The 27930-nt window shown below is 43.3% G+C and overlaps 1 protein-coding gene across 1 annotated transcript; it reads right to left on the bottom strand.

Moving 5' to 3' along the window:
* LOC137884722 (F-box/WD repeat-containing protein 7) lies at window positions 1-26977 on the bottom strand. Its single transcript, XM_068726686.1, has 11 exons — window positions 26520-26977; window positions 22289-22371; window positions 20746-20887; window positions 16135-16269; window positions 13837-13960; window positions 13508-13644; window positions 12789-12902; window positions 7584-7765; window positions 5789-6014; window positions 4541-4751; window positions 1-2616 (listed from the first exon to the last, which is right to left on the bottom strand). Exons 1-11 carry the CDS (start codon window positions 26556-26558, stop codon window positions 2348-2350), a joined length of 1662 nt encoding a protein of 553 aa, XP_068582787.1. The 5' UTR covers window positions 26559-26977; the 3' UTR covers window positions 1-2347.
* Between the last annotated feature and the right edge of the window lie 953 nt (window positions 26978-27930).

Here is a 27930-nt window from a genome sequence, read left to right as displayed (position 1 = left end):
GATGTACTTAACCAAATAATTTGCTTTATTGAACATATAAGATGCCTTCACACAGGTAACAAAAACAGACAACCGATATGCTTGAAATGAAAAAAGAAAAACCCACATTTTATTGCACTTAAGTTATAAGAAAATAAAATTCTAAGTGAATCAAACAAATACACAATCCCTTTAAGGTTTTTTCTGTCTGTTTTCTTTTTTGCCAGGCAGTTTACATTAACTGAAAAAATAAAACACCTGCAACAAATCTGATTTCTCAAACCAGATCATAAATTAAAACAGAGGGAGAAAACAACGAGAGGAGATAGAGCAAGATTGTTTTCTTTTTTTTCTTTTTTAATATACAGTGTTATACCACTTTCACAGTTCAGCTTGAGTTGTGACTCTTGGAGATTGAGACGATTTTTCGTTTGGCTACAATGTTTCTGTTCACGTTTGTTGCCTTTTTGTGTTTTTATTTTTCCCCACTGACAATCCTCGAGGCTGCGACCGCCGCAGAGCAGCCGGCCCGGAGGTTTTAACTGCAACACATGTAACACTAAGACTCCTGGCAGCTCCACCCGTCAGTTGATGCTTGTGATGGTCTCCTCTGTCGCTTCAGACATCTTTGAATTGAACAACAATCACACACGGATACGGACAGTTCTTTCATTCACGTGTTAAAAATCGATACATCTGCTAGTTTTTTTTTTTTTTTCTTTGCCAGTCCACACAGCATTTGTACATTTTCCCAAAGAACAGGCTGAAAGAGCGTTGTCCCAAGGAATGTGTTTACAAGTTGCCCGTTAACACGCTAACACACGCACTCATGCACACACACGCACGCCAACAGTGTACATCCCCTCGTTTCCTCTCAGCAGGCGATCCCGTCAGTATCTGTCGGACGCGCTCCCTCCTCTCAGCCTCGTAGAGGCACGTTTGGCTCAAGTTTCAGTGGCAAAAACAAACAAAATAAAACAAAAAAGTTGGATGTTATCTTTTGTGATCTTTTGTTCCTTAAAGTCCAAACATATAGAGTTCAATTTGGAATTTTGCCTGGGACTAAAACGTCACAGCAAGTAAAAGTTCCATCTCTCTCTTTTTTCCATTCATCTAGCAGCATAAATACAGTTTGGCCACTGGGAGAAAACAGTAGAGGGGAAGGGGCTTGGGGGGGGGGGGTTGGGGTTCAGGGGCATTAATCCACAGCGCTGAGAGTGAAGAACCTTTACTTCTTCTCGTCACAGCACTGGCACTGACAACACCACCCCAGCTAGACTGAAAACCTCTGGACAGCACGGATGTTTGACGTGGAGACGGAGCTCCAAACTCAGGTATGTAGAAAAAAGTAAAGGAAGAACAAATCAAAAAGGAAAAAAAAAAAAAAACCTTGTGACAATGACAGCAAACCTAAACAGAGCAGGTTGTTAATACTGGGATTTGTTGCTTTTGGCAACCGCAAAGAAAGAAAAACCATGAGTGAATCCCCTTTCATATGATAAACCAAGAACGTGTTGAAATTCACAGTTGTGTTTGTGTGCGATATTGTAAAGAAAACTAGAGAAACCGAGTGTAGAACAATAAGAACGGAAATGGAGTGACAAGAAACGAGCCTGATTACAGGCTGAAGCCTCCAACTGCCTGCTCTCCTTTACAACAAGCAGCTCTTTCGGGGAAACTGTGTGTGTGTGTGTGTGTGTGTGTGTGTGTGTGTAAATTTACCTTTTAAATGTCTCCCTTCCTCAATCTTTTCCTACAGTGAATGTTTTCCGGTCGGCCGTTTGAGTGTATGTGTGTGTGTGGTGTGTACGCTGATGGGAGGGGGAGGGGTGTGGGTGTGTGTGTGTGGGGGGGGGGGGGTCTTTTAAAAAATAATATATCTCTGTACATCTCAAAATCTGTCAGGCTTGAGCGAAACCAAGTCTCTGTGCGAAGCGGACCCTCGAACCGAAATGGTTGAGAGTCACTTCAAAAGAGTTCAGTCGTCATCAGTCGTTCCTTTCTTCCTCTCTTCTTCCTCCCAGCCGATCGAGGGACAGACCGGTGGAGCCCCGCCGCCTCGTTTCCAGCCCGATCCCCTCCGACTCCACTGCGTACTGGTGGTAGGGAGTCGAAAGCGGGGGCTGAACACGTATGAGGGTCTGTGGCTCTGTCAGTAACATTTGCCCTAAAGGGGGGACGGGGGAGTTAATGGTAGAGGACAGGACAGCCCACTGTCAGTGGTGGTGGTTGTAGATTTTGCGAGTTTGGGTGCAGAGTTCTGAGCTTTGGCCCTCTGGTTTCTCGGTGCCTCGTCTCCCATTCTCTCTCCATTCCTTCCTCTCCGCGGTTCGCTCTCTTCGTCCTTCCCCACCGACCGCGTCCCCTCTCACTTCATGTCCACGTCAAAGTCCAGCACCAGCAGCTTGGTCTCCTCTGTGCCGTTGCGGCTGCCCACCGCGCACACCAGCTTGGTGTTGGAGGCTCGGATGCGCCACACCACACCGCCGCTGCCGCCGCTCTCCAGAGTCACGAGGTTTCGGATGAACTCGCCCGTCTTCAGGTCCCACAGTTTAACTGTGCCATCGTCGGAGCTGGTGATGACAAAGTTCTTGTTGAACTGGAGGCACGTCACGGCGCTCTGGTGCTTGTGGGGACCTGAACACACAGAGAAACAGATTGTTAGAAGAAAAACACTTAACTGGGCCTCTGTAGTTCCTGCTACAATTTAGTCAAAAACAGCCATTTGTAATAAATAGAGTAATGTAGTGGGTATAGAGATGTGGATGGGTGAATTTAAATGAGACTTGGATAACAAATAAATAACTCAAAACCTCTGAGACACAAAGGGAGAATTCACCTCTTTTATTCCTGAAGCTATTGTGACAGTGTAGTCAAGACTTCCTACTGTAGGCAGGCTTTAGGACTCGGGCTGTCACTGTCACGGAGGCTTAGCGGCTCCAGCTACACCTCCGTCTGTGTCTGTGTGCTGGTAGCTGGCAGGATGCCACACTTTAAGTGAAGATGGCGGCTGTTACTGCCTTCACTGAGGTGACTTTATTTGTGACTCTACACGTGCACTGACTTAAGATTTCCCTAAGGGCTTGAAAATGATATCTTAATTAAATCAATTAGGGTGACACAAAGCACAAACAAGCGCAGAATGAAGTGCTGGCAAATGAACTGCTTATTATTTATTTATTTTTAACTGGAGGTTGCTATAGCAGCTATTTCATTCAGACAAATTCAATTTCTTCCCGCTTTCACAATCCATTTGAAGAGAATTTTCTTTTGAATCTCACCATCAACATGCTTTCACATATTTTCCATTTCTGTCTCCAGTTAGTTCAAAGGCTGTGATATTTACTAGTGCTGTGCACCAACCCCCAACAGGCCTGCCTCTCTCCTCCCCTCCCTGCATTAGCACAACAAAGCCTGCTCCATCATTACCTCTGCGCTCTTCAGCTGACAGTGACGACCTTGTTGTCGGCCCATTGTCTTATCAAAACACGCTAATGAATGGCACAAATTGTCCGCTGACCTAATTATATGACCCACAAAGTTCCCCGGCCTCCATCCCTTCACTGTAGTCACCCCCTCTTTACAGGACACACACACACACACACACACACACACACACACACACACACACACACACACACACACACACACACACACACACACACACACACACACACACACACACACACACACACACACATCCTTCCCCCAGTCTGTCGTATCCCTCCCCTCTGTCTTCAGACTCTCACTGGGGCATCCCTTTGTTCAGCGGGGGTGTGTGTTGGTGTTTGTAGAACTAGCATGCAGGGTTGTAGTTTGCTAATGAGGGTATTTAGGGGCGGGGGCGCTGGTGGTTGCTACAGCTATTCAGCAGAGGATTTCCAACTTCCTGTGAGGCACCAGTGCTGCTGCTAATGGGGTTTGAACTATTCAAACAGACACAAAGGAAATGAGAGCGTAATCAGGACCAGCAGGCCCACAAGGTGTTGGCTCCGTACTGCCACACGGTCATTTATATAGTGTGGATTTTAATTGGACGGTTTCAAGCTAAGGCCCATCTTATGTGCTTTTTGTTGTTGTTCAAGGCGGCTATCGCTGTTTAAGTTACATGTTTACAGTTCTATAAGTTAAGTGTATATCTGAATGATTTTGCAGCCTTTTTGCACAAACACCACTGTGTACAGTCTACACTATAACGTAAAGCAAGACGACTGTAATCCAAATGTTGTAGTGCAACATCCAAGAAACATGGTGCAGGAAGATACTACCAACTAGTACCAGATGTTAAAAGAACCTACAATAGACTTAAAAGGAAATGTATGATTTTATGTATTGATTTTTAACTGGATGATATTTTAAAGCTGCTACATTTGAAATTGACATTAATAAAGCAGCAAACCACTTGCTATGTAAAGATATAGAGGAGTAATGTCTACCTGAGCACAGAATGAAGTGACCCTTTCTCCGTTTGTGTTGTAGTCCGAGCTTCTCTGTATTTGGTCGTCATAGCCAGTCAGGCTGCGCGTTTAAAGCCAAACTTAAACTGGGACGGCAGACTCACCTTGCAGTGTTTGCAGGCACTGGCCCGTCTTGATGTCCCAGATCTTGACGGTGGAGTCTGCGTTGCCTGAGACCAGGATGTTGTCTTTGAGCTCCATGCCGCTGGTGAGGGACTGATGCCCCGTCAGCGTGTGGATGCAGTTGCCCGTCTCCACGTCCCAGACCCTTATAGACGTGTCCAAAGAGCCACTCACGACGTGGATCCCATCAAACTAGAAGGCAGAGGGGATCAAAAGTTCAGCCTCTACACTGGTGTTCCCGTTCTGAAAGCAGACTGAATGTTGATGAAATTCATTTCAAACCGACTGAAAATCAAGCTGCCTCTTCAAGATGACGGTAAACGTCACTTTGACTTGCAGCCGAGGCAGGAGCAGCGTACTTTCTACTTCTATTAACAAACTTAAGATTAAACCCATTGAAATGAATGAATGTTATTGATCCGTGTGAAACTTTCCCTTGTATTCACACGTCCAATAGTGAAGCATCAACACTTTAAAAAGCCTAACGATGCAGCGCGCTACAAAAACCAATCTATCAGTGCAGTAAACAGCCTCCTCCCTGAGACTGATGGCACCAGCTGAAAGTGCACCGTAATCACACAGAGTGGGTGAGAGGACATCTTAGAGGACACAGAGGCATGAATTTAAAACACACACACACACACACACACACACACACACACACACACACACACACACACACACACACACACACACACACACACACACACACACACACACACACACACACACACACACACACACGGAAAGGCTACATTAAACATTTAAAAACAGTAAATAAAAATGTTAGTGCAATCACATTACATTGACTTGTTTATGGCTTTTTGTGTGCCACGTTGCCAAAGCAACAACCTTACATAGAGAATAAATGTTTTTACTCTTTTACTCCGACTGCCACGTGTAACGGTTACCAACTGACAAAATCGATTGCTTTGGTGGTGCACTATTTTACAGTGTTAACTAGATACAATTACCTTTTAATGGCACAACCCTTTTAATCCAATGATTTAATTTCAACTTAACAAGCTACTTTTTAAGACCTCAGGTAGGACTTTAAGTACAAACTGGATTTATGAATAGCTGGCTCAACCCAATCCAGCTGTATTTTCTTAATGCAGATTGTGCAGGTCCAGCAGGAAATTTAATTGAAGATGAGAAAAACAACCCAGAGCATCCTTTTTTTTGTTTTTTGTTGCCACACTGCTGAATGTGTGTGTGAAGCTGCTCACCTGTAACGAGTACACTCTGTTGGTGTGGCCCTGCAGCGTGTGGAGGCAGGTCTCCGTCTCGGGGTCCCACACTTTCACCATGAAGTCGTAGGCACCGCTGACCACCCGCCGCCCGTCATACTGGACGCATCGCACGGCCGCCACGTGGCCCATGAGGACGTGTAAACACTGACCTGTCTCAATGTCCCAGACGCGCAGCGTGGCGTCGCGAGAGCCACTGACCACCCTGAGAGAAAACCAGAGAGACAGACGTGTGGTAAAACATGACGTTTTAAGACACCGTTGACTGTAAAGAGTAAGTTAAAACTGTTGAGCTTTACTTTCCCACATGATGTCTCCCACAAGTAACAGATTCCGTATGATTGAATTCAATAGTCGACCCAACACTTTGATTCATACTGTGGCAGCTGCATTGACAGGATAATGAGACCGGTATGAACATTTTCTTTCACTCCTCTTGACTTTGCCTAACCTACAGAGTCACATTCATGTTCATACTTGAAAGCACAAAAACAACCATTTAACTCTAACAGCCGCCCTCCAGCAGTGACTTCACCCCCGGAATGGAAAAAAAAATACATATATTACAGGTCATAGAAATGGAAACTCCCTTTAGGGTGAAATCTTTACTCAAGTTTGACATTTTTCCAGATTATTACGGTAAAAACTGTTTGTACCGAGAATATCATTCGTTATTTAAAAAAAAGAGACGAATAGGAATTTAAATCTGGTAAATGATTGACACCGCTTTCCTTAATACTCATCAGATTCACAACGCTACAGACTGAGACAGACATTCCTCCATGTTAAAAAATGATTTCTATGTTTAAAAAAATAAATAAATAAAAAATAAAACCCAAACATGCTGTAAAAACACACATAACATTCTCTATTTGTAAAAGGCCTCACAGCATTACATAGATGGAAATCACCAGCATGTTATTCACTGTCTGCCTGCAGCCTGCAGCATTTCCACTGAGTGAGTAATCAAATGCTATACACAAAAACCTTGGTGGGCCCTAAAGGCGAAGAGAGCACTTTGAGTCTCCGGAGTGTAATACTAAGTGAATGAGTGAGCAGCAGTTCACTTAGGACGGCTCACAGGGTCTATTTAATCTCTGAGAGACCACATGCTCACTTTCATAGAGATACTGTCCTCTTAGAATGTTGCAGAGATGCTCTTTTTGCTTGGTGGCATCGCTGTGAAGTCGGGCGTTATGATTCTAATAATAACAGAGCACACTTGCTTATTTGTTTTCAACAAAACAAGATATAAAATGTTATTTGGTGAGCTTTAGAGGTGCTGGTCAGCGGATTTTATTACCTTTGGACAGAGCCAGTCTAGCTTCCAGTGTCTATGCTAAGCTAAGCTAACATCCCATGGGAACAACTTCATAATCAACATACAGACTATAAGATCAATATCCCTCTCGTATCGCTACTTAACCATTTCTTTAAGAGAAATCATTTTTATAAATAAACCTATCGATGCATGTGCTGGTTTGCAACAAAATCATTTGTAAAGCTCACTAATTAACATGTTAATGGATTTATTTAGGGCCGCTATTAATTATTTTAATTTCTCTCTGCCCACTATCTCCTCAATTAACAGATAATGTTTGTCATTAAAAAAAAGTGAATAACATCCATCAGACTGAAGCTGTACGTTCTGTATAACCAACAGAACAAAGCCCAAAGATAAAAACCTTAAACGGATTAATATTCTGTTGATCAACTCATAAATAATAAATGTACTCTTTAAGTTCTAGATGCATTAGTGAAATCTGCCCCATACCTTTTCTCATGTAGGTGCATGCAGCGCACTGTTGAGGTATGCCCATAGAGGGTGTGGATACATTCGCCTGTCTCTGCGTTCCAGACCTTGAGTGTGCGATCAGTGGAGCCGCTGATTATAATGTTGTCTCGCATCTGGGATGACCACACGCCCCCTGTGTGGCCCACCAACGTGCGCAGACACTGAAAAGATCGCAGAAGAAGAAGAAGTCTCGATCAGTATATTTCTCACAGCTACTGTGAACGTCGGATCAGAGAAAAGTTAGCTTCGAAGACATTCAGGTTGCTTTCATTCATATACATCACATTTGAGTGGGTACAAATCACATTTGCACATTTCCCCACTGTGACCTCCTACTGCATTCAGGGGGGAAAAAAAAGACAAGGAAAATGAAATGTATGTGACCTTTTCAGGGAAAGAAGAACCCAGCCGTTGAATACCTGCGGCTGGGACAAAATCTCTCTCTGAGCATCTTTAATTGCTTTTACTTATCTGTTGGAAAAGCAGACGATTCGTTCTCTTTGCACAAAAGGTTTTACAACTGTCTTCAATTAAAAAACGCACCCATTCATCCTCATTAGGGATGGTAGATTAGCTATTGATTAAAGCTGTTATGGAAATCTTTCTGATCAATTGAATTTGTGTCTCCACTGTTTCTAATTTGCCCCTCGATTTAATTACCCTAAATGCTTTTAAATGAAAATGATTTGGGGAAAGGAGCGAGCTGTGGGCGAGGTCGGTGGCGAGTGCTGTGGTCATGTCAAGTTCAGAGTGGAGCGTGTCTACGGAGTGTTCAACATGTGACCCCCGCTGAATGCTGCTGATAAGCCGCTGAGCAGCGAATGGCGGCGCAGGAGAGGCGAGAGGTTTTATTGCAGCGAGTGAAAGCGGAGGAAGATGCTGCGGCCCGTCTTTGCCCTCTCTGTTGCGCGATAAAGAGAATCACTTCATTAACTGTGGGCCAATGTGGCATGACCTGACAATCAACCTCACTACAGTGTTAAAAGTCTCTGGTTTTATCACCACGGTCCATTTTCTGAGCTTTATACCGTAGTGAAATGAATAATACAGCTGTTGCAAAAACAGCTGGCTAAACTACAATTTCTTAACGTGACAGACACATGGCTAATTTTCTTTGGGCACATTGTGGTACATTAGGATTATTAACAGCACTGTTGGCCAGCATGCATCTTAATCCACATTTCTGATACTCTGATATTTGCTTGTCTTCTGTAATACTTAACCACAGGCCTGCAGTTTATTGTAACCATACTCTCAAGGATGAAAGATGTTCCAGTGGTCGAGGTTCCAAAACAAGAATCACAGTGTGTGAGTAGAGCGTCCTCAAACACTGCGTGGGAAGAGAGTACCTGAAATGGAGGGCTTAAGCGTCTTTATCTGTCTATGAAAAAAAAAACCATAGAATGAGGCCGTCCCTGAGAGTGAAAGAAGACGTGCATTCTTTTAATGAACACATCAGGGTTTTTATACTGTGCTTAACAGTTGCATTATGTTTTCATACATTTAAAGAAAGAACTGTGGGAGAGTATCCAGTACAGCTCTAGACCATGTAAGACTGGTTACGCATTGTAGCTTTCTCTTTGTAGTGAAACAGCCACATTCTTTGCCTTAGCAGGAAATATCAGAAAACAAGGGCTAAGAGGGCTAAAGCTGATGGAGCCAATGATTTGCAAAGGTTAAATTAAACTACCTCAGGTCAAGGAATCACATTACAGACTCACACTGCATGATTCAAAGATCACCCAGGCCACTGCTTTAAGGACTAGTCACATGTTTTTACATCATTTAAAAAGACTTCACAGTTTGTGAGTCAAGACACAAGAGAAAGATCTCGGATGTCCCTGGATGTTGCCAGTACTTCTACCATGGCCGTGGAAAATGCTAACAGCTAAGCTAACAAAATACTTGCATCAATAATACCCACTATAATAGCCCAAAATTTCAGTTCAGTTTTTCTGTTTTGCTCTCTCTGGCCAGTGGCCTTTGCAACAGATAAAAGTGACCATGGTCTCAGCTTGTTTAAAAGAAGCATGCTGGTGGAATAAGGGAGATAAATAACTGAAGGTATTATGAGAGCTGAGCGAGGATGAGGAGGGCTATAGATGGCTATGATTTACTGGTAGACTCCAAACACCGACAGGCTGTGTCTCATATGCACAGATACACTGTTTTTCCTCCAAAAGGCTTTATCGTGGAGACAATACAAAGCCTCTGTTGCATTAATGCTAGATGGCCATAATTACCATAATTTATCTTAACAATATTCCAAGTAAGTTCACAGCTCAAAAATCTCGTATCTCTGCTAGTTAAGGAAGAGGAGAAGTTAAACTGGGAATCTGAGAGGACACCTCTCCCCGGGTACGACGGCAGCCCACAGGTCTGCCATCTTAGATCGGCCTGACAGCTGAGACTGCTGCCGACAGGCGCCACCAAGGACATGCGCTGCTCTGTTAAGCGCCGGGCCGCCACCTTTGAAGCGATGAGATGTGTGCGGCTGTTTGTGCGTGGAAGATTAACATCTTTCACTGACGCTGGCGGACGCGCAGAGACAAAGGTCCATCAGGTAAAGACAGGAAGCCTTCAGGCAGGAAAACAAGCTTTTTAAAATTCCTACAGACTGCAAATCTGATTAATCTTATTTAATCTCACACTCTGGTGTTTGTTAAATCTCTGATGCAATACTTTCACCACAATCAAATCCCCACTGTTTTACCTGATCGCTAAGCAACGGCCCAGTGCTTCCAGAGGTTTTGGAGGCATTTACATGTAAATTGCCCGAATAACAACTCGGAGTTCAATTCACGGTGTTTTATATAACAAGATAAATCCAGGGCAAGACAAAACTGGCAGCAAAGACGAAACATTCGCGATTAACATTATCTTGGGGAAATGGCAAGCCTGCACTGATGAGTATTTATGAAAATATATATTAAAATTAAGCCACGTCCCGTCAATATGATGGGACACTTTACATGATTCACAAACAGATCTTGAACAGAAGAAAAGGATATTGGACAGATACATTAAACAATTGATAGTAACATCAGTTAAATCTTTCCAGAATCATAACATATGCACTATTTAGATATGTGAAGAGGATACTATGAGACGAGACACATGACATTTGGACGCTGTCAAAGTGATGTAACACTACTTGATCCACCACACATTGTCTCATCACAGGGGGAATCTTTTTGATCATTCCAAATTGAACAAAAGGTTTCTGCGGAATAGCAGCGAAAGTGGCAGAGAAGAAGTGTTAACGCTGCTCTACCTCTGGCACATCTAGTCTATTTCTATGACCAATTCCTTTCTCCGTACCCTCAATTTAAATCCTCTACCTGCAGTTCAAATCTCTCATCTGAAGAAGACAGACAGAAGCCGCTGATCTCTGAGAGAATGAGCCAATTTACTCTTGTAATCTGTTACTCATTAACTCCTATCGGAGAGCCTACTTTTTTTGTGATGACAGAAAACATCTGCAGTCTACTTGCGGCAGGTTTCATCTCCGTTGATTATCGTGCTGCTATCTCTTATTGATCCAATTCTGAGTAAGACCTAAATTCTGGTGTTAGCGGCTGAGCTGTGGAAGGTTACGCTGAGCTCTCTCTGAAGTTGGAGGGTTCATGGGAGAGGTAAAAGGCTCATCACGGGCAAACATCACTTTTAAAAGGAAGATTATGGAGTAGATAGTATGAGCAACAGGAAGGACAAGAGGAATGGACATTGGCAGGTGGAGTGGGAGCCAAGGGCCGTCGCAAACTGTCTTTTTACTCAACACCTTGAGATCCCTGATGGCCACTTTACAGGCGGTCCTCTCACAGGGACGACAGACGGTGAAGAAAACGTAACAATCAAGTCCTCAAGTCGCTGGCAGAGACGATAAAGAATGTTGACAGAGGAGGAAAAACAAATGCAGGTGCTGGTAATCCCATTGTATTTTTTACTTTACCGTTTTACTGGCTTCGACAGACACTTCACCCGAAATGGTTGACTAGGCTTAATTGGCCATTCGTCTCCAAGTGAGAGATTCTCTCTCTTGTGTTAAGAGCCAAGGAAGCAAAGAGATGAAATCCCACAGAGGGGTTTGTGTTCTGAATACATCGCCCAAACAGAAACGGATTTGGGCTCATCTCTTCTTCATGACTAATGTAAACAAACAAATCTTAGGCGGATTAGCGTTGTCAAAACCACAGACAGTGTACTGTGTTGGCTGTGACGTCGGTCTGAATGCAGGGAGGTTTCACAAAAAAGCATTTTGAGCCCGCTGGTGATGTGACTCATCGCAGACTTCCACCACCAAAGTGGATCCGCTGCAGCTGTAACTCAACGACCCGTCATCCAGATGTCTTTGGGTGAAGGAGAGCCAAATCGTGCTCGGATGACCTTGGCAAGATGTGTTCGGATCAGCAAATGCTGAGACGGATACGAGTGTAATCACCAGCTGGCCGAATGCCAACTTTTAAGCAGTCTTTAAAGCAGTAAAAAGAAAACTCTCTGGTGTATCGTGTCCAACCCAAAGAGAGACCTACTGCAGTGTGATCATGCAGAATATCAACTTTTCTACGAATGTATTTTTATTTGGGTTCACAGCTCCACTTGTCTCAATTACTCGCCAAGTAAAAGTGAAAGGAATAGAGTGGAAAAGAGGAATATGCAACAACAAGTTTACAGAGGATATTTTGAAAATGGAGTCCAACACCGAGGCGTGAAAGAGCTGCGATTCACAACAACCTGTGAACCGCTCTCCTACGCCACAGTACAACCACTGCTTTTCTTTTTAATACACAGCAGCGTAAAGCTGCAGCCAAGGCCTGTGTAGCTGCACCAGCCTCAGCTATGAATACTAACAGCTCTTGCAGACAAGTGCTGTGAAACAAGTCAGCAAAACCGCAGAATGTAAGAGGAGAGAATAGACAGAGATAGAATGGAGGGTGTTTCCACCTGATGGGGCTAATGTTACTAATTACTAACTATGTTGATGGTACAGGGAGTACATTTTCATGTTATAATTTAGATGACTGTCTCATCCACTTCCCAATAAACAAGTCGGAAAGATCAATGAAGTGAATTCAGCTTGAACTTGCCTACAGTCCATTAGCGTCTCACAACAGTGCAGAAGAAAAGGAAGCCATTAAGATAAAAAGGAGAAAACAGGAAATGGAAAAAGCAGTTAACCCATACCTTTCCTGTGATGGCCGACCAGACTTTGAGCGTGTTGTCGTCGGAGCCGCTGACAATGCGGTTGCCACAAAACTGGAGGCAGGTGATCACGTGGTCGTCATGACCTTTCAGCACCTTCAGATGAGACAGATCAAGAGAGACGCAATGAGAAGGACGGGGACGGCGGGGTGGATGCAGAATGACACGGCAAGGATTGAGGCCGACAATGAGGCGTCTCTGGTGCTTTGTACATCAAAGGGGAGATAAGAGGAAAATGTCACCAAGTGCTGGAGGTGTACACGGCTCTTTAAGCAGTGTGTGTGAATGTGTGTGTGTGTGTGTGTGTGTGTGTGTGTGTGTGTGTGTGATACTGGGACACAGGACTGCTAGCTCAGCAGACTGCATATGCAAAGGAGTATGAAGAGCATCAGCGGTGGACTAAAACGACCCGCAGCTGTTTCAAAATGAGCCAAAGCATACAAGGACCATTAAGGATCAGCTGTAGCATGCTGCTCATGCTTTATGGGGAACTTCTGAACAGGCAAAAAGACAAATAGTCTTTACATTAAAGGACAGTAAGTTCATCCTGTGCTGCAGCTTAATTATTATTCAACAAGAATACTGTGGAGACCTGACCTCTCACTAACTTCCCATCAACTTTCTGAGACACAAAGCCATTTAATATCAGGTCTATGCGATCATCCGCTGGCTGGGGAATTTAAGTTTGAAGGCAAAGCTACCTTGGGTGATTTGAGGTCCCCTCTCCTCCAGTTGGTGTCTATTCTGTGCTGCCTGATGTAGGCACTCTTCCAGGGGCTGTGAGTGAAGCCGGGCTTGACGATTTTCCTCTTCTTGAGAGGCAGAGGCTCATCGATGCCTATGAGGAGACAGAGATGGAAGCAGATTAAGGCTCATGTTTTGTCCTCTAAATGTTTATTCCAAAAAAAACAAAAAACGGGTAGAGCCGCATCTTGAAGCACAGCATTGCCCACAGCTGTAGCTCCAGACGGCTCCCGCTGTGTGACTGCATGTTTTCTGTCCGCATCTGTTGCAGAGACTTAAGACTCACCTTCTTCCCTGCATTTCTCCCTCCACAGCAGGTTGTCTTCCGCCAGGATGCGCCAGTAGCGACACGTCTGGGCTGCTTGAAGGAGGTCCTTCGGTTCCAGGAATGACAGCACGTACAAAGCCAGCTGGTGAAAGATGAGGAATGCGAGAGGTGTAAATGGAAAAGGAGACACAAAAAGGACACATTATTCACTGCTGCGGGTGTATAGAGCAGTACCATCACCTCATACAGGTTTGAAGTAACTAAATCACAACAACAAAAAGGAACAAACTGTGTGCAAAATATTAACAGCACGGATCTAACTGAACGATGGTAAACAATGGTATTACCATAAAACTGAATCAACATTTCTATTAAAGCCTAACGAAAAATACACAATAGGAGCTACACAGCCGGTAATGATGTCGGGGCTACAGTTCGTTAAGCCAAAGCCGGCATAAAAAGATACAAAACCTGGTTTAATGAGCATAAATCTGGACCCCTGAGCAAGGAAGAAACAAAATGCTATGTTTTTTTCAAACATATTGTATATATTTGGACAAAGGTCTCAACACACAATGTTTGTTTTATGAAGCAATGCGATGGATCATCCATCAGGACGAGAGATGCTCTGTATCATCACAAAAAGGTAAAGATTAAAGGTTCATTTTGTAAACGGTTGTATAAATATTGTTTTCTTTTATGACATTACAATAATCCGAGATGATAATGACCCTGGACACACTGTGTGAGTGTATCCGGCATGAACATCAGCAGAACCAGGGGCCCGTTTCTCAAAGGCCTTTCAGACGGGTTAGTCGTGTTAATGTTGCTCTTCCATCTAGTCTAGATTGAACTAACAATTCTTTTTCATCACAGATTAATCTGCCCACTATTTCCTTGATTAATCATTTGTAATTTATCAGTCTGAGGTGATTTATCCATATCGCTTGTTTTATCCAACCAAATGTCCAAAACCCAAAAATATTCCATTAACTATTATTTATGACAAAAAATCCTGGCATCAAATCCTCACATTTGTGAAGCTGGTTGAGAAATATTGTTGCCAAACGATTAATAAATGAATGTTTTTTTATTGTTATACTCTCCTTATAATGCTCTTGTAACTGTTGAACTCCATTGACTCCATTTAAGACAGTTTAGAACTAGACAGCCCTTTGCAACTGATGAATTCAGACTTCAATCTAAAATCTATTAGTTTGAGTTAAGTCAAAGTCTATCTTCGTCAAAGCGGGCTTCTGATCTGAATGTCATTGTACCTTTGAGAAAGATTAGGAGATGTCTCCTTTTTAAATATCCAACTTCAAGCAGTTCAAAACTTCTTTGACAACATTAAAGAGGACTGAGGATCATTATGAAGAGCCATCATAAGGTTTATTTTTGTTGTTTTCTGTACATGCGGAAGGCTTTCCAGTATTAAAGTTTAGTTTTTGGGTTATTTCAAATCATTTGTCCCAGACAAGACCCACAAACCTTGGCATTGCTAAATCACCTGAGAGCCTAAGTCTGAGTCAGTTGTCATTACTAGGATTCAGGTTATTTCAAACGTTTTATGAATGGACCTCGAGCCTCCAGTGATTGCTTTTTAAGTCTGACACACCGCCTTCTGAAGGTTCTCTTCATGGTTTCAATTTCAACTGCATCTGTAGTGCTGCCACAGGGATTGTCCTGTTAAAATGACTTGACAGCCCCCCTCAATATATTTCCAGCAGAGAGGACAAACAGGATTATCAAAAGAAGTCAGAGGGACCAGGATATATATATATATATATATAAAAAAGGAGAGACAGAACAAAATGAAAAGAGAGGACCCATGTCCTGGTGAGAACACACATGATGCTGTTGTGTATTTGGCTGTAGAGCAAGTGATTCTCGACTTCTTGCATTGTATTGCCTCACTCTCTATGCCAGCAGCTCCCAGCTTTCATCCCAACACCTGCCAGCGAGAGTCGAGGTGTTAAGTATTTGATCAGCTACACCAGATACGGTGGAGTGAGGCGGTTTTGTAAGAATCCCTTATGTGATCTTATCGTCGGTGTGGCACTTCAGAGTGTTTGCATTGTCAGTTATGATGCAGAGGAAAAAACAAGACACCCCACTATGGATGTCTTTAAATGATCTGAAGGAAGATTGCGACAGGATTAGGGCTGGGGAGGAAGCGTAGTCTCCGTCACGTGTCGTACATTCATAACAATGTCTAACTGAAGGGATTCCCACGGGAGTTTAGGTCAGACGGAAGGACAAGGAGGTAAGACGAAGCTGTGAACTGATAAAAAAAAGGAGGATTCGGGAACTCACCTCTTTGGGCAGCAGGGAGATGAAGTCTCGCTGAAACTGCGGCTCGATCACCTGCATCATATGCTTGACTTGTGTGGGCTCACAGCTGTCAATCAACTCATCCAGCGCCAGCAGCTTCTCTGGGCCAGTCCAGCTCTGCAACACAAAGGAACTGGTTTAAAAAAACGCTTCTGTCTAGTGTTCAGACCTCTATAGGAACAATTGAAGAAAAAAAGACCGATTGAAACTAGCAACTCTCAATGCACAACAGAGAAAGTACAAGAGTAGTCTCAACTCTGCTAATAAAAAATATATATTATAAGTCAAATCAGGATGAAATCCAAACACCTAAGAAGCTAAGTTACTGTTACACATCATCCGAATCACAAACTTCGATGGTTGGTGTCAATGAAGAAAAGGTGTAGCCAATAAAAAAAACACTGATCTGCACGGGTCGTTAGCCATGTAAGATATTGTTAGAGTTTTATCAGATTTAAACATTAGAGATCTGGACTCAAGTCCACTCCAGTCACTGTTTTGATGACTTGAAACTTGAAAGAAAGAAAAAGTTAAAGAGTTTCACAAGTGCAAGACCTGCTAGTGCAAGACCTGCAACCCAGAATAAAACGTTGGCATAGCAACGTTACGTTACTTGACTTGGGACTCGACTTTCCTTTACGAAGGACTCGACTTGACTTGCTCAAGAAAAAAATGACTTGTGTGAGACTTAAACCAAATGACTTGAGTTACATGTCAGCAAAAGCTTCCACTTTTTCAACATCCATGAGATTTTGGACAGTTATGCATTTTGCTAGTGTCTTTTTAGGAGCATCATGTTCACTATGATGTAAACATTCCTATAATGTCCCTTTTATCTTAGGTTAAGTAACTTTGCATCTTCTATAACTAAATCATGGACAAACTTTTTTTTGTGAGTTCTTCTCATATGGTATCAGTTCAACATTTTAAGGGCTGTTTGACTTGTACATAGCGTATCCTGCTGGTTTTTCATTGCTTTTAATTTAACTGCAGTCTGTATTCTCTCTGTAACGCCGTCTCAAAAGTCTTTAAAAGAAAGGGAAAAACATTTTTGGCTATCACAAGTGGCAACACACCAGTTGAACTCTGTCAGCAGAATATTCATTACACCTTCACATCTGGATTGCCACAGCCAACACAGCTGTAAACGCAGAGTGCTAACTGAAAAACACAGCAGCGGGCCGGTCCTGTGCCAATTTATTGTGGTCAAAGTAAACGCCTCGGTGTGCTTGTGTAAGCTCTTACTTTACTTTGATTGGAGAGCTCTGGAAACACACAGCCTTGGTCAGTGCGCCTGTAACACGTTAATGTTCCCTACGTGTCCTCAACGGCTTGTTGCTCGAGGCACCTGCCTATTTCTAGCAGCCGACACATTTGTTGATCATTTGAACATCAGAAACCAGACTCCATCAACAACACTATAAGAACTCTGCGGGGTCATTTCTTCTGCTTGAACATTCAGTTGTTTAACGCTGGCTGATGACTAGCGCTGCACTGTATGTTGGACCGAACAGCCGCAGTTGTTTGTCTCTGTGGAGCGCGGAAAGCTAACAATGATTACAGGCTACGAGGCAGGATGGAAAGTCTGGCACACGCAGACTACCTGTAATTTGGCAGCTAAAAGCTTCAGCTAGAGGTGCTGGTTCTGAGGGTAATCAGGGGGTTCAGAGACCTCTTCTCTGCCATTGGGAGGACCATGCAACAGCTACTTATGTGTTGCATACATTTTCGGCCATAGATAATCATTGGGAATTGTGAACCTGTTTAAACAAAACCTAACATGTAATGGGAATCATTTTTTGTTAAAACTGAAACCCTCTAACTTCTAGTTTTTTTTTATGTACTCATATATGTACTTGGCAATATTTCATGTTCAATGACAAGGGTTTGTATTATTTTAAATATTTCCTCTATAATTCCATTTCATTGTTCTCTATGGAGTTGTAAACATGGCAGAATATTGTTGAATATTTATCTCAAATCAAAATTCTGAAGGAGCAGTGTATTCCAAGAGCTTCCAGAATCAAATCCTGGAATTCATTGAAATTGATCATTTTTGCAAAACTACTTCCCTCAAGATGTCAGTCCTACTGCTGCTGCTGCTTTTGTTACGGATTTCTTAAATTTCTCAGAATTTTGTCAATAATCCTCTCAGAGACACAAACCTGGAGTTAACACCTGGGATCACACTGCTGACACTTAAACATGCAGGGAAACCCGGCTGGTTCACAGATGCACAAGTGTGAACCACTTGTTCACAACGGATCATTTTGATGAGCTGCTGATAAAATACCGCAGCTCAGACATTCAGGGAAGTGTGGAAGTATCTGCTCAAAAACACTTAATTTTATTGAGAGGTACAATTAATGTGAGATACTGAGACACTAAAGAGGCAATTCTTTTTATCTTTCATGCCAGTGATAATAACTGCCTGTGCCTTGCTTGGAAACATTTAGTAGATAAGATGTGTTTTCTTATGTTGGTTGTGAAAAAGGAATAGTTTGAGATTTTGGGAAATAGGTTTATTTGCTTTTTTTAAATTGTTTTTACCAATAAGTAATCCCACACATAACCCTCCATAAAATCACATGTTGATTGTGTTAATTTGTCAGCTTTGGAGGTGCCAGTAGGCCGATTTTGTTACTGGAGGAGGGAGCGAGACCAGCTGTTTCCAGTCTTCATGCTAAGCTAAGCTAGTTGGCTGCTGGCTCCGTGTTGATGGTAAATGTAATTGATTGAAGCAATAAATCCCTCCGTGTGTGCTATATTGATACAGAAAGCTGAGTTTGTGCTTCCAGTCATTTGGCGTAACAGTGACGTTCATGGATACAAGGAAGAACTACAGGCTAACTCAGCTTGGATTTCTCTGGGCAGCCAGGAGTCAGGCTCTTTACCGCTCAAAAACAGAACCAACTTATTCTCTAGGCTTGTATTGCAAACTGCGAAAATCCCAAAATATAAATGGATTGAGGGTGTTATGGGCGAGGATACATATTATAGTGTTTTAGCTGGCTCAAATATTCAGCCGGATTTATTCGAGCCATAGTTTTTATTTTTTTATTTCCCCTTTAATGGAGAGACATGAGTGTCCTCGCTCTTCTCATCCAACTCTCTGCAAAAGGGCGATCAAGTGTATTTCCCAAAATCTCAAACTAATCCTCTAATGTAAAATGTGACTTTGCCATGAACATGCGTGTCCTTGTGGTTGTCTTTGAGAGTGAAAAATCCCAAAATAACACCAGCAGTTTGGACATTTTTTGTGAAAAACATTCTCTGTAGCTACAGTATGCTGCTGTGTAGCTTCCCTCTCTAACAGCAGCTACAGGCTAGGACTGGACAGGGGAATGTACAGAATGTAGGTTTGAGGTTTAGCGGCCTGAAGCCGGTGATGTCAAATTAAAGACTGCAGCAGGTCAGGCCTGAAGACGAACACATATAAAATAAACACAGAGGTGTCACAGCTTCGCCCAGCTTTTCAAAGAAAATGAGTTTAAGGTCTCTTAGGTAATGAAGTCCATGGCAACCTATTATGAAGGAAATCAGAGAGGCCGCATTAAGGCTAATATGTTAAAATGACACATCTTATTCCCATGAAGCCAGGACTCATTAAAGCTGAAGTCACACATTATGTTGCATCTGTTCAGACCAGGAGAATATAGGAAAATTAACATGAAAATAGGGTCAACTGTAATATGGAGAAAAACAGACTTTATGTCTCCATCAGTCTAACGTCTCTACTAGGGCTGGACACGAATATTCAACTATTCGGTTATTCATTCCTTGGGTAGGTATTCGGTTTTCAGTTTTGGTGCCTTTAATTAAACCGAAAGACAGGTGTTGCAGTATGCACGATGAAATGTCCTTTCCGAGTCATTTCAATGGCGACGAGCCATGTCAAAGCCCTCAATAGCTTTGCTTATATCGGAGGAAAAGGGCTGAGCGAGCACTGGCGTAGAGGTGGGGTGTAGTGCAGCCTTAAAACGCTGCCGTTTGGGAGGAGAGGGCCAGCAAAACGTGACTTTGAGGTACATCTTCATTCAAGACCAAAAAAATGGTATTCAGGACAGCACTAGTCTCTACAGACAGAGTAATCGCTGAATGAAGTGGTTGAAACAAGATACAACGACTTAGCGTCGTCTATTCCAAGTTTTCTAATCATGGACACAAAACGACCTCTTAAGAGACGTAAAGTCGGCTTTTCTGTCCTTGGATAATGCAGTAAAAACACATGACCAGGTAAAAACAGGCTTAGATTATTCTGCAGTGACTTTAACTTCTTTCATCAGAGGACCATAGAAGACTAAATGTGTTCAACTTTTAGTACAGACTTTAAGTCTACAGTAGAAACAATTGATGTTATAACTCTGCTTTTAAGTCTGAACAGGTACAGCTAATTCCAATTCCACGCTACAGCGGATATGCTAATGTGGTGGGCCCGGACAACAAGGCAGCAATTATCTCAGAGACTAAGTGAACAATGATTGGGCATAACATCTGCTTTTTGATGAGCTTTTGCTCGAGGGCTTCGGAGTTGCCCGTGGGAGGAAAATAAAAAAGAGAAGAAGAAGAAGAAGAAAACTCCACCGTGCTCACCTGAAATGTTCGGAGCCATTCTTGGAGACCCGTGGGTGGCTGGATTGAGGTGATGCGCCGTCTCTGCTGCCCCTGACAATTGGCTGTTCTAATGTGGCCAAATGTGGTGGGTGTGGCCGGACATGGGACAATTCCTGTAGGGCTGCAATTTACAAAAAAGGAAGGAAAAACGCTTAAAACGAATAATAAAATGAGATCTTCACAGGCAAATAGCCTACTGCAGACAATAGGGAGAGGACGAGAAACCCCTGCTTTCAACAAGAAGCATCAAGGTAAAAAAAATAGAAACATTACAGGAATATTACAGACATTAAGGATACACTATTGATGAGAAAGTTAAGCTCAATATGAGAGCATTGAGTTGTTTTGCTGCAGCTTCTGCAGATATTTCCAATGCAAATTTTGACAACAGAGAGAACACAAACGATGGCAAATACTGAGATAAATATTTAAAGCTGCACATAAAACTGAAAGCATTTTGCCACTCACAGATTAAAACCTCAGCTGAAAGCACGTGTATTCTGCCAAGTAAATAACAAGAAATTGTGTTTTGTTTTTACATTATGCTAATTTTTTTAATTGACCCCCATTCCTTTTTTTTTTTATTATGTAGAGTTTATGGCCAACTGAACAGATGTGTTGTTATAATAATGGTTGAATCTCTTTCAATTATATAAGAATATTTCAGTTGCTGGTGGACCTGCAGAATATAATTACTTCTTGGCTGAGTAAATAAAAAACAGTTTTTGTTGTACAGTTCTAGACCCAGGAAATAAAAATTTACAAATGTAAATAAATCTCCAGACTTCACCGAAACAATCTTTAATTCCTTATCACACATTTTCTAGTTTCAAACTGAATGTTTTCCTTAAGTCAGAGACTTCAAAGTGTGCACAATCCCACAGAAATCTGCTACAGTCCAGTTTCTCCTGTTTTAAGAACCTGGATGTGAAAAGCAGCACATGACTTCAAAGGACGCCCATGTGCCCTTATAATGTCAGGGCAGTGGGAGAAAGCATCCGCCGGGCTCCCTCAATTCCTCAGATTCTGCTTGTTGGAGGGAAAATGGAAAGCTGGGGGTCCATTTCATTATTGATTCATTTTTAATGAATTTTGGAAAGTGAGCCGGAGCGAGCTACATGGCAACATTTACAGTTAAGTGACTGTGTTCAGTCTGAATTTTAATGTGGCTACATGCGAACACGGGCATTAAATATTCAGGGCGAGAGAAACATCTGGGACGGCTGGCTGGATGCTGGAGATACAATATGATGTGAAGCATCATTCTGTTTGAAGACACAAAGCATCTTTGTTCATGCCGCTTGATACCTTTTCATCATCTCATGTCATGGTATGTTCATTTAATACGCGAGTAGCACTACAATAAGGAGATAAGACTCTTTAATATGTAACGTATACTAAGATCCTCTCAACCCAAAGGTGTGAAATAAATGCAGGACACTGCAGTGCAAGGACGACTGGGAGAGGGTGTGTCTCTGATGAGCAACTGGGAGACTTGTGAGTGAAATCTAGGATGCTTTACCTTGGGTACTCGGGGCCTTTGCAGGGCTTTTTTCCTGAAGGGAAAGATCGGACCTCGGGGCCATGGTCCAACTTTCTCTTCATCTGAGAAAGAAAAACAGAGAAGAAAAACGTTAGAAACCAGCAGAGCATTACGATGGAGGAGACTAGTTTAAAAAACACAGAACAGAAACCTAATTATTACACTGTATCCTTCTGAGAAGCAAATAAAAATGTGCACCAATAGAATGTGGAAGGAGGTTTGGGCATGTCTGGTGTAATCCATCATTGCTTCCTTCCCTTCTAATAACTTTCTTTCAAACACAGAGTCCAAGTCATTTCACTTTTTAAGTGAGAAAACAATTCTTGAAAAGCAAATTTAAAAAAAGACACGCGTCACATTCTTTAAACCAGCGGTGGAAGAGAAATTGCCTTTAAAATGATGTCTGAAATCCAGCATATTAAAATACAGACGCCACAGTCTTGCAACAACTTAATGCAAATAGTAAATTAAACTCCAATACATAGGCTAGAGATTCAAATGTATTAACATGTTCCATAAAGCCGAGAGGTAAAGACCTGTCTGTAGAGGAGGCAGCTCCACGTTATGAGATAGTAGGATACAAAAGCAGGTGCTTGTATAACAACGCTGAGCTTTCCTTTGATTAGCTTCTTCTTCCAGACACCCCATAATATCCAGAGGCACTCACACATTCACACCCGAAACTCCAAAGTAAAGAAACTTGTTCAGGGAGGGTACAGGGTGCATTCTTTGGCATTGAAGTTTGATTCATACGGATACTTGAGACAGAATAAACAGAGTTCTTTATCTCTTTCCATCACCTGCATGTGCACACACCACCCAATCCCTGTTACCACCTACCCAACTGTGCAAACAAAGGAGCCTGTGTGAGCGCGGGCAAGCCAATTTTCTTCATCTCATGCCTGCCACTCTCTCTGGCAAGGCCTCTCACTACACATGCGAGTGATCACCGTCTCATCGCCGCTCCCTCGCGGTTCACAAGCTAACGGAATAATGGAGCTGGAGTGTCTGGCCAACATAAGATTTACAATGCAACGGGCCTGTTTTGTTTCTAGAGTAATTACACATGTTTCATGTTGAAATGAAAACTGAGGTAGATGTGATTGTGATCCTTCAGTTTCAGCCTCAGAAATAAATAGGCTGTTCTCTCAACTGGACTTAAAATGCTATATCGTAGGAGCCACCAGCAGAACCTACAAGGGTGTATTTTGACATCACAGTGCAGATGAATAATTCATTACTGCACTTTAACACGCAGCATGTTTTTCACAAGGTTCTCTGACATTACTTGTGGCATAATCTCTTTTTTTGTACTTCCATTTAGGGTTGAAATAACGTGTCAACATTTTGCCTACAGTTAGTCCAGCCTGTTGTGCTGCAAGACACAAACTGTACTGGAAGCTGATAATGGTCTTTTTATGGGAGCTTAAACCACATTCAACATAAACTCTAATTTTGAGGCAAACAATATGTTGTATTCTGGTGTATTTTTGGCATGTTATTGTAGCATTGGATGCTAAGAATACACTGGCACCGGACACGCGACTCCATACTGTCTGGCTCCTCTGTGTCATGATTACACATCTCTCCTCAAGATGTGTGTTTTTGTTTTGTTTATCACTATAATTTGGCGAGTGTGTGTTTGTACTCCGTGTTTTCAGCCTGAGTGGCACATTTGAGTGTTGAGAGCAGCACGAGGGACCCGAGAGAAACAATTCAGAAAAGCTGAATGATGCGCAGGATATCAGCGGCGGCACCCATCGCATCAGGGATCAATACAGGCTCAAAACAAGCAACGCCTGAGTTTATAGAGGCATGTGTGTATGACCAGCATGCCAACTTGTACTGCAGGTTAGATGCCCCCTGGACTGTACACACTGTGATCCGACCACTGATTTGTGATCTGTTCCTCACAAGTCGGCTCCTGTGTAAAGCTGCAGGGAAGAGCCACACAGATATTGGGTGAGTTATTACGGAAATGTAGAGAAGAGGCATTGGGAAATGTAATCTTTGTGGCAAAAAACCAAAAACACATTAATGTAGTCAAACTGTTTTTCAAAAGCTTGGTAGGTATGCACTTATCTACATCTAAAATATCTGGCTGACAGCCTGAGTGCTAAGGAATATAGGGGGGGGGGGGGGGTTATAAGATATTCCTTCTTGTAAAGATCCAGCTCTTAAACCCAAATGCCTTGTTCTTAAAGCGGTGATCTCACTGCAAAGGCAGTTCAGTAGGCAAGGAGAGCCTGGGTGTGTGTGTACGCATGAATTTGAGTGTGTGTGTGTGTGTGTGTGTGTGTGTGTGTGTGTTTCCGAGTGGGAGAGAAAAAAAAAGGGGGAGTGCTGGCTGGCTTTGAGTGTGTGCGCCTCTGAGTGTGTGTGTGTGTGTGTGTGTGTGTGTGTGTGTGTGTGTGTGTGTGTGTGTGTGTGTGTGTGTGTGTGTGTGTGTGTGTGTGTGTGTACGTGCAAGAAAAAAAGCTAAAAAAGCAGCGTGTAAGCAGCCTCTTCTTGTGTTCCAGCCTGGGAAAAAGGTAACCAGAGCACGCAGTGTTTGTAAATCACCACTAATCAGTCCTCCCCTCCTTCCTCTTGGCTTCCCTATCTGGCCAAAAAGCACGACAGATGGATACACAGAGAGTTAATGATATTTTAAAGACAGCAATCGCTCTTACATAATGTGTTGATTCATTTCAAAACACACACACACACACACACACACACACACACACACACACACACTACATCCTGCAGCATCAGTCACTTGAAGAATCTTTTCTCGTTTTTCAAATGCCGTTTCACGCAGCCCTGAAACGGTCTCATCATGTCGATCGGCATCACAATACATCCGAGAACTGGCCATTTTGGACACAATTGGCAACTTGTAGAACTGATAAGGACCAATCGAACCACAAAATGGGTTTTGTATACGACTTAAATAAATCAGTCTGGCCGTTTCAGTTTCCTTCAGAGCCATCAAAGAGCGGCAAGAACACATTGGAGCTCTAGAGGCTGACTTCAGAAGCCTGATATCGTAGAATGGGCACGTCCACAAAATGGATGGAGAATACAAAAGGGTCACCGTTCAATTTAATAAACTATTGCCCGTTGATTCAGAGTGACAATTTCACTTCATTATTAGGATAAATTGAGTAAAGGCTTCAACACGACACAGCCAAAGTGCACACAGCGACACAACACAGGAGTCGGAATTTGAATGATTAACAAATTTGTTTCCATTACACACACTGCGTAATGGATTCTCTTTCATATTCATGTTTGCACTCTCCATTTCCAACTCAGGGAGCATCGTCTCATGGCTGCCATCCAGCATAATACCCTCAACATCCTTGAGGATATTCTCTACCTCACGCAGCCTGACACAGTGACCCATTATCTGCGGTTGGAGCCAGAGGCAAGTGCACAATGTCAGGGAATAGGCTGCTCCAACAGGCAACAGCAGACTGATCCACATGCACGCATCTCAAGCAGTCTCTTTGGTCACTGCAAGATAACCACTGCTGCATAATGTGGAACCATAATAACCATTCACACTGGGGAGGATCGCAGGGGGAAACGGGCTGTTCTTCTTCCGGGAACTGAGAGTTAATTACAAAAAGTGGACATGTGAGGCGATATCAGCCATCTGTGTGTGGTATATGTGTTGTAACTAAAGCATCTACTAGATCATGTGGAGGGGAGGACCACAGTACAGGTGCAGCGAGCCAAATGAGAGGAAACATTTGATTTTATGCCAGCCAGAACCGGGAAAGCAAGTAGAGTATTGAGCGGAAATACGAACATATATTAATCCAGCAATCCATAAAAGTATCACAGCGGTAACCTATTTAAAAATGCAACGATGAGCCCTGAATCGGTGCGGTGGCGTTTATTCACACGGATGAAGTTACTGTGAAGGAAATGGTGCCAAAGCGCGTCGTGCAATCCCAACATTTAACGCAGCGCTAACGTTACACACACACACGTATATATATATAGGCCCGGGCAATTAAAGCGGAGTCTCTCGGGGTCTGCTACGCTGCTGTTCATCATCCGCAGTGGCCGTACAATCTGCCGCGAGAGGCGCGTCAGAGATAATGAGGGCGACAGAGCGAGTCAAACCCTAAATAACGAGAGACGGGGGGGGGGGGGGGGGGGGGTTACGTGTTGGAGGTGACACGGGCGGTTGTATGCAAGCAGAAATCCTACTCACTTTGTAGAAAATCATCTTTAAAGTGCCGTAGAACCCCATCCTTGTAATCCGGTGTTTTCCTTCTTCCCCCTCTTCAGTGACAATCGGTGGAGTCCAGATCCGTGCGCGCGGTGGGGAGGAGGCTGTGACAGTGTGAGGGCAGCGTACTCTCAGGTAAATCCAACGCCGTCTCTGATGTGAACATGCTCGGGCACGTCACCGGACTGGCGTGCATGCGGTAGATTCCCCGGGTGTAGGTATTCAAAAAAAAAATAACATGAAGGGGGGAAAAAAGAAGCTCCGCTGTGTCACACCGATTCAAACAGAGCTCGCTCGGTGGGGTGAACAATGCGATGCGACGATCCCGGAGGCGTGTGCGCAGCCGACCAGCCTCGCCGAGCAGGGAGTGAACAGATGAGAGAGAAAGAGTGGTGACACTCGGTAGAAAGTGGGAGGAGTGGAGAGGGGTGGGGGGAGGAAGCGTCAGAGCAGCAGAGTAGTGCCCTCTTCCTCCTCACAGGCTGCACTACGGCTCCTCCGAACAGGATCGGATTACGGCCTCCCCAGTGGAGACGACGGGAATGGTGCAGTCCGACATTCAGCACCGAGCGCAGCGCATCCTCCGCGAGCAGGGTACCGGGGACATATGCGCGCAGGCGGAGGCGGCGCACGGAGACCGGGTGGGGTATATGCGCTTGTCTTTCAATGCGTAAAACGTGGACCTCCACTTGTTGCAGGACCAAAAAAAACAAAAACAAAAAAAAACACCTCATCCATCCGCTCACCCCGCCCAAGTCTACTCTCCCTTCGTTTTTACTCACTTCTAAAATGCTCTGCAGCAAACAGAACATTTTGCCACTGCGTGTGGAAAGTCACAAAGACATTTACTCAAGTACTGCGCTCCTGAAGCAAACAGTCGGCCATTATAATCCATCATGCAACAGTGTGAATGGATCCACGTCCGCTGCTTATTTGCACACGCAAGGAGCAAGCAGGCCAATATTTGCATTTCAGTATGCCAGGTGTATCCATCGTGACAGCACCTGCCCAGTTAACAGAAATGTGCACTGCTGGCTTCAAGACTGCATTACAGCTCCTAAAACAACACAGCCTCAAGATGGCAGTTTTAGTTTAAAAACACATTTAGTGCAGGGAAAGTAAACTTAACATATATATCTTCTACAAGATAAGTACATAAGATGTTTGAGTCATTTGGACAATAGACTATTAAACGGTGTACCTAAGTTACATCACAGCGCTGCAAGAGAACAAACACTAAGTATCAAACTGACCAGTTGACAAGTGTAACAGTGAAGTTTGCGCCCGGTTTAAACTGAACTTTGAGCATGGGTTTGCCATAACTCCATGTTCTCTGATTTAAAATATCCAGTTCACACCAGTTGGGACCACACCATGAGTTTCTATACATCTT

Source organism: Cebidichthys violaceus, unplaced genomic scaffold, assembly GCF_023349555.1.
Source record: "Cebidichthys violaceus isolate CVI_PGR_0920_01 unplaced genomic scaffold, fCebVio1.0.p SCAF_4, whole genome shotgun sequence".
In the NCBI taxonomy this organism is placed as follows: domain Eukaryota; kingdom Metazoa; phylum Chordata; class Actinopteri; order Perciformes; family Stichaeidae; genus Cebidichthys; species Cebidichthys violaceus.
Note: the sequence above shows the minus strand (reverse complement) of the source record. Positions and strands in the feature narration are given on the sequence as shown.